This window comes from Limanda limanda, chromosome 20 (assembly GCF_963576545.1).
Source record: "Limanda limanda chromosome 20, fLimLim1.1, whole genome shotgun sequence".
Lineage (NCBI taxonomy): Eukaryota > Metazoa > Chordata > Actinopteri > Pleuronectiformes > Pleuronectidae > Limanda > Limanda limanda.
The window spans coordinates 8107654-8115289 of record NC_083655.1 but is presented as its reverse complement, the minus strand read 5'-3'; the positions used below and the strand labels follow the sequence as shown (position 1 = coordinate 8115289).

Genomic DNA, 7636 nt, shown 5'->3' with positions numbered 1-7636 from the left:
CGGAACTTCCTGTTGGGATTTTCAAAATATGATAAACATAAATAAGTCACAACACTGGCAGGTGAAACTACATTTTTTTTAGTTTCACCTGCCAGATCAGAGGGTCAGAAGACAGCAGAAAATAACCTGCAATTAACTTCTTTAACCAAAGAGAGAATAATCATGTTCTACTAAAGTCTGTTCACACCGAGCAAAATATTTCTGAAGATAAAAAATAGGACAATGTGTATAGAATGATGAACATGTCACCTACAAATTTAAATAATAACAAACCTTCATGTTTACTTATATTAAAGATGAACAAAAAGAAGCTCACTGCTGAAAAGAGACTGTCAACTAGTGTTGAAGCTATTTCATAGGAAAACGAAGGGGAGGAAATCATATAAATTATTTAAATAAATCTATTTTTGAATGAACATTAGGTTAAGTAGACACAAACACCTGTTTAAAGAGGATATATTACAACTGGAAGGGCAGTCGGAGAGAGAGAGAGCATATACTCTATCTCACAATGTTAAAGAAAGTGAAAAATCTATTTTCATGATCTGTCCCCTTAATCAAACTGGCTCTAAAAGTTAATGGGTTCTTCCTCTGCCCATTTCCCCCCTTTCCACTAAGTTTCATTGAAATCGGTTCAGGTGGTCATCCTGTTAACAGATGATATACGTTCTCAATGCTAACGAGCTACAGGCTAGCACAGGCGATGTCAAGCAGGCGGGAGGCCGGAACTTCCTGTTAGGATTTTCAAAATATGATGAACATAAATAAGTCACCACACTGGCAGGTTAAACTAAAAAATGTGATCACTTGTTTACTATTTTTATTATTTAATATTAAAGGCTTTAGGTAAAGCATATAATTTATAATATTCATAAACTTCATCTGAGGCTGTTACTAACCTGAACCTGAACATCCACAGTAAACCATAAACAACTTATAGGTATAGTTGAGAAATTAAGTTATTATTGCTGATTTCTCAACAAGAGAATTTCAGCTAAAATTAAATAAAAAAAAAATAGGATACAATTAACCGCTGAGCCATTTTGCCACGCCCCTTGAAAATTCCTGCAGAATACGTACATTTTCACCACTTTCTAATTTTCTACAAATTTTGGTAAGTATTTGAGCATGTTAAAGCCCTCAAAAAGACAATTAATTTGCCTGAATACTAATAATAATACTTACAATTTCAATAGTCTGTCAACTGTCTGTCAGTGCCTGTCAGTGCTCGGGCCCTAAATATATCAACAACTAAATAATTCCACAACATGGCCACATGATGGCGCTTCATGTTTGAGTTTATGATAGAAAAATGCAGAGACTTCTCTGGTGGTGGAAAAAAGTGTGTAGTAATAATAATAATTATGAAATGTACAACTTTAGAACCCAGTTTAGCTTTTATAACTTGTATATAAACCTTTATTAAATATATTTTTAGTCCACTATAAATATAATTCTTGTTCTGGTTCGACTCCACGGAGAAACAACAAAAAGACGAACCTGGATTGATCTGTCCAAAAATCCACGAGGATTCTCCCTACCCTGTCTAGTGCCCCTGAGCAAGGCACCTTACTCCCCCAACATCTGCTCCCCGGGCGCCGTACACGGCTGCCCACTGCTCTGTGTGTCTGGCACCAGATGGGTTAAAAGCAGAGGTTAAATTTCCCCTTTAATAATAATAGTCGTGTTTAAGTGTTTAATGTTAATGACTATTAATAAGAAATTCATCATCTGTGATGAAAACAGAAGTCACGTAAATATTAATGTGTTCTCTGATATCGACTTCCATCATCTGTTGAAACAAAGTTAACACTTTAATGTCTAATAAACCATTTATTAAACGTGTATATGCAGCTTGTCAGGGTTGAATATTGAGTGTTATCGTATTTTATATATTCCTGCTTATTTATCACAGGTAGATTCTTGGTGTTTTCTATAGATTTACACTTTATTAAAAAGTTATTAGTGGATTAAAACCTGGTGTAATTTAAGGACTTCCCTCTGCTACCACTGGTTCAAATGTATTATAACTAAATAAAGGTCTACTATGTTTGTTTCCCCTGAACAAGCCTATGTGTGACCTCTGCTGTGAGAACATGGATCAGTGTGTCTGTGGATATTAATACAGGCCGGTGAGAAGTTGGTTGAAAAAGAAGGAAACAGCTTTTGTTTCTTCGTTGGCAAAGATCCAGAATGTTTTTTGTGTTGTTCAGCAGAAGTAACCAGATCCTCCAGTGTGGTTAAAGAACCAGTGCACCAACATAAACCTGTTCACCTTAACATCCTGCTTTTAAAAGATATTCTCAGAGGAAAGATCGCTGCAGGAAACTGGCTCCTGTCAGTGATATTTTACAAAAGTATATATAATAGCAGTGTGCAGTACGTAAGGATCTTTATTTATCTATCTTTCTATTGATCTGTCTATTGACAAATGGTAAATAACTTTCAGATCTGTCTATACTCACATAAACAAAAAAGGGAACGGCCCCTTTCCCATGTCGCACCGTCATGATTCAGAACAAGCAAAAGGACAAACCACAGATTTCAGACTTGCACTGAACTCAGGACATTATGCAGAGTGACTCTAAATGTCCATCTTCTTATTTTGAGCTGGATCCGAGGACCAGAGGCCTGTGATGGGAGGAAAATGAAAGAACATGATGATTCATTCGTACCAAATCTAAAATAGATTATCATTAAAGCACGAATGAGAAAATATAAATGTGAGTCAGTGTTTATTAAAGTTGTGTCTCCTCTGCACAAGGTCAGCGCACAGCCTCAGCAGCTTCATGTGGGATTCAGTCTCTTGTGAAGCTGCTTCCCTCGAACTGACAGAATCCAGGAGGAGTCTCATCTTTTATTTAACTCTCAGGAGTTTGAACTTCACACAAACTGCAGGTTAAAGTGACGCAGATTCAAACATTTCCCAGGATCCTCTGGGTTTTTCAGGGATTCAGCTTCGTCTCTCTGCTGCAGTCACACTGGCCACAGCGCGCATGCGCACTGTGCACACGCACTCCTCGTCCCCGTCAGCCAGCGGAGGTGGGAGAGGTTTGCGTCAAGGTAAAAAGACGAGATACCGGAAACGAAGAATTCGGTTTACAAAAATAAGTTATAATGGTGCATTATTGTATTTGTTGTATTTGATTTCAGATTCTGTAGAGTATAATCTGCTGTCTTTGAATTTGAATGCTATTTATTGTTTTAATATATAAACAGATATTTCTTAATTTGTCCTCTGAGAAGCACTTTGTAACGGCTGTTGAAAGATGCTGTATAAATAGAGTTATTATTATATTATAATTAATAGGAAAACCTTATAATGAGTTTGAAACTCAAAAATATTAATAATAACCTTTCACTTTTATATAAACACAAGGAAGGAGGTGTGTTAGACTGAATAGTGGAAAGTTACTAAAGTACAGGTACTCAGGTGTACTTTGCCTGTGGACTTTAATTTTAACTCCCTTTATACTTATGCAGTTTTACTACATTACATTTAATTTCACGGGTAAATATAGTTAAGTCCACTACATATATTTAATTACTTTGCATCTTTTTTGATGACTCATTCAAATTTAAGGTTCAGGCAGTTTATGAGAGTCGTGTACATTAATCTATGAAGCTGGATTTGTCCCTATTCAGTATGATTTTAAAACAATTGTCATTTGATCATCACATCCTGAGCAGCTGTAATGAATCATGACAAAAGGTCATAATAACAGAAATCACAATTTTGGGGCACAATTTGTTCTTTTAAATAAGCATTCATGAAAATGTATGACTTCTTGTTCTTGTTGTTATATTTGTATTACTATTATTTGTATAAGTTGTATTAGTAGCAGTAGTAGTGTAGTGTATTATTAGTATCAATATATTTTATTTGTAAGTAGCAGTCATAGTAGTAGTAGTATTGTTAGTAGTAGCAGTAGTGGCAGGACCAGTCTTAATGGTAGCAGTAGTAGTAATAGTAGTAGTTGTTGTTGGAGTAATACTATTAGTATCATTCTCATTATTAGTAGTAGTGGTAGTAGTATTATTAGTATCATTGTATTTGTATTGTTAAGAGCGGTAGTAGTAATAGTAATAGTTGTTGCAGTAGTAGTAGAAGTATTAATAGTGGTAGAAGAAGTAGTAGTAGTAATAATATAAGTAGTTGGTGGAGTAGTTTTATTATTTGGCCATTAGCTAAAAGTCAACCGGGGCTTTTATGGTGAAACCCTGCAGCGGAAGTCCCTCCCCCCTGTCCGTCAGCTTGACTGCAGCTGTGGATCCCGAGCAGGAGCAGGAGTCGGTTCTGCGGCAGCGTTCAGCGACGAAAACCTCCCAGTGCAGCCGAAGAAGAGGGATCGAACCCGGCTGCGGCAGAGACTCGACCCCGGCGGACCATGGCTGGAGCTCCATCGTAGACAGGAGCCGCTAGCGGACAACGAGCGGACGACGAGCGGCGGTCAGCGGAACATCTGTGGCTTGTAATGCGTTCCTCCGCGGTGCTGCCCGGTGCCTCCTCCTCCGCCTCCAGGCTGTAGCCAGAGCCCGTTCGCTCGCCTGCCAGAGATTAGACGGCTCCGAGGGGGGACACAGCCACACAGCCCGCACAGCCCGCTGATCCTAGCGCGCTCCCTCCCTCCGTGGCCCCTGGGGACCAGTGAAGTCATCCGAGAAGAAGAAGAAGAAGAAGAAGAGTCTTCATCACCTCCAGAGGAAAACCAGATCCTCCTCTTCCTCCTCTTCCTCCTCCACCATCTCTCTCCCTCTTTTCTCGTCTTTCATGGTTTTCTGTCTCCGAGCTTCTTCTTCTTCTCATCGCTGAGCCTCCACCGCTGTCTCCCTCCTCTTCCTCTTCCTCTCCCTCCTCTTCCTCACTCCCCCCCCCACCCCCCCCTGGCCGGGAAGATGCCGGATCAGATCTCGGTGTCCGAGTTCCTGTCGGAGACGACAGAGGATTACAATTCCCCGACGACCTCCAGCTTCACCACCCGGCTGCAGAGCTGCAGGAACACGGTCAACGTGCTGGAGGAGGTAAGAACAGCCACGGGGGGGGGGTGAAGGTCGATGAAACACGTTGAAATGAAACCATCAGGGTTTAACTGGTGGAATCACCTTGAACTAAATCCACTGGTTCAGGTTTTTAACCCTTAAATTCAACTGGTGAGGTTTGACAGTGGTGGAGCTAAGGTTTTTCTGTGACCAGGGGCTGTAGAAGGGGGCCACAGGGGGGGGGGGGGGCAACATCATTGCACTATTCCTTTGAACTTGTTTACTGTCACATCATTGCATAGATTTTGAAATGTGATTCTCGTTCAAGCACATCGGGAACTAAAGAAGCTCAGAAAATAAGAGCACAGTGTCATCCTGCCTGGAGAGGATGGATGGATGGATGGATGGATGGAAGGATGGAAGGATGGATGGATGGATGGAGGTTATTAATTAGGCAACATATATCATAATGTGGAATTTAAGGTGGAATAACTTTTAAACAAACCTCCTGCTTCCTTCATTTGACCCTAAATGCAGATGTTGTTCTATGACAGGGGTGTATATAGGATTTTTATGAATCCTGGGGGCCATAAGGGGGGCCACAGGTTCATGCACAGTTCCTGATTCAGGTGCACATTTAAGTCATTCGTTGTTTACTGTCAGCCACCCTTCATTGAATATATATTTTTTCCAATTCTTCCATGCTCAAGCACATTTTGTACTTTCACATTATGAGGGCGTTCTCGACTTCTCCACGTTAGCAGTCGTCAGCGATTCCCACAAACACGCTATTCTGCAACGTAGCCAAGTAGCGCAAGTCGTGAGCGTGTATAAGTGTAAGATGATGCTTTGCACTTGTTGTTGTCATCCGATCGGCGACGTCAACGCCCACAACTCCCGTCTCCGACAGATGACAATAGTTGCACGTGTTGAGCTGCAGTTTCTGTTTAAAGTGCATTTCTCTCATATTTCACTGGCCCTGGTTTCAAAGATGGACGCCTCCCTGCTGTTGAATGAACATACAGAGTGTGTGTGTGTGTGTGTGTGTGTGTGTGTGTGTGTGTGTGTGTGTGTGTGTGTGTGTGTGTGTGTGTGTGTGTGTGTGTGTGTGTGTGTGTGTGTGTGTGTGTGTGTGTGCGGAGGTGAACTCCTACATCCTGCTTTCTCTTTCCCTTTTCTTTCCAGATTATCTAGAGCAGTAAACGAGTGGGGGATGGATGGAATGGTGCAAGAGAGCAGGGACTCGGAGGATGTGCACTCAGGCCTGCAGCTCTCTCTCTCTGTGCTCACTATTACATAACTCACAGCTTCAGAGCAATGCAGCCCGGGTGCAGAAGTGTGTGTGTGACAGATAGAGAGAGAGAGAGAAACCTCTTCTAGTTGCTGGCAGTCAGATCTGGATTTAACAGTTTCAGGATTACAGAGATTTCCCTGCTCTCTCTCTCTCTCTCATCTCAGGATTTAAAGTAATAAAAAAACAAACCCGGTGCAGATATTCCGCAGGAACACGCCCAAAGTCCCAGTGTGTGAAGCCGTGTCACCTCTGATCACGGAGGAGGAGTGTAATCAGGTCAGGCAGGTGGGCTGTGATGTGTGTGTGTGTGTGTGTGTGTGTGTGTGTGTGTGTGTGTGTGTGTGTCCGTGTGTGTCCCTCACCCTGTACTCGCTGCCATGATTAAATTGAACATCCCAGCAGGGGGTGGGTGGGGAGCGAGCACCTCCACTGATAAATGCCAAAACATGACCTCATTTCCAACCTTAAAACCTTCAGCTGTAGACAAGAATCCCTTTCGGAGCCGCAGAATAAAGATGGAGGAACTGACGGCTCCGTCAAAGGTGGAGCTCCATCGCCGCCCGTATCCAACGCAACCCTCCAGGAGGGATCAGCGTCTGAAATTCACTTTTAACTTTGCCGTGAATCGGGTTTTAATTAGTTATTTGATGCTATAAAAACAGGGTGAAATGTCCTGATTGACAGTTCAGATTCACGATTGGCCGAGCGCGTGTTTCAGCGTTACTGTGTTGACTCCGCCTCCAAATCTGCAAGATGGCAGCGCTCTTATCCGGGATATTTCCATATCTGGATAGCGGGAGGAAATGGAGACGTGTCATCCATCTTTATTTCCAGTCCGTGCTTCAGACTGTTGAGTGGATTCCGTCTGAAACCTTGAACCCACATTTTCATTTACTTTGAAAGTGACTAAATGAGGTTTATTTGTGTCTAAACGACTGTGCAGCTCGTGTGTAAACAATAATCTGATCAGCACAGTAACCAGAGACGCTTTGTTTAAAAAGGGGGAAAGAACCCAAGGAAGCTGAGGCCTCTCTTTCACACACCAGCAGCGATTCCAGCCCGTGCTATCCATCACTTCTACCTTCACTCCTTTACAAGTTTATTATATCGCAGCAGCAGAAAATCCGGCGAAACAAGGCCAGGGCCGTGTTTACCCAGAACCCCGAGCACACTCCGCGCCTGCCGACTGTAACGAGGGGAGAAAACGCTCTCGCCGTGAATCACCTCCCTGGCTCCGCGCCGCCGAAACCGAGAGGCTGCACAAACGAAAAACATCTGTTAGAGAGGGAGAGAGAGAAGGGAGAAGGGAGAGGGCCGCCATGTGCTTCAGTAGCCGCTCTGGAATTTTTTTTTCTTGCCGAG

The 7636-nt window shown here is 42.4% G+C and overlaps 1 protein-coding gene across 1 annotated transcript in view; it reads left to right on the top strand.

The window, feature by feature from the left end:
- Nucleotides 1-4896: 4896 nt before the first annotated feature.
- Nucleotides 4897-7636, top strand: part of asap1b (ArfGAP with SH3 domain, ankyrin repeat and PH domain 1b) — a 47494-nt gene continuing 44754 nt past the window's right edge. The window contains exon 1 of the mRNA XM_061093568.1: nt 4897-5022. Coding sequence (XP_060949551.1) covers nt 4897-5022 — 126 coding nt within the window. The remainder of the gene's footprint in view (nt 5023-7636) is intronic.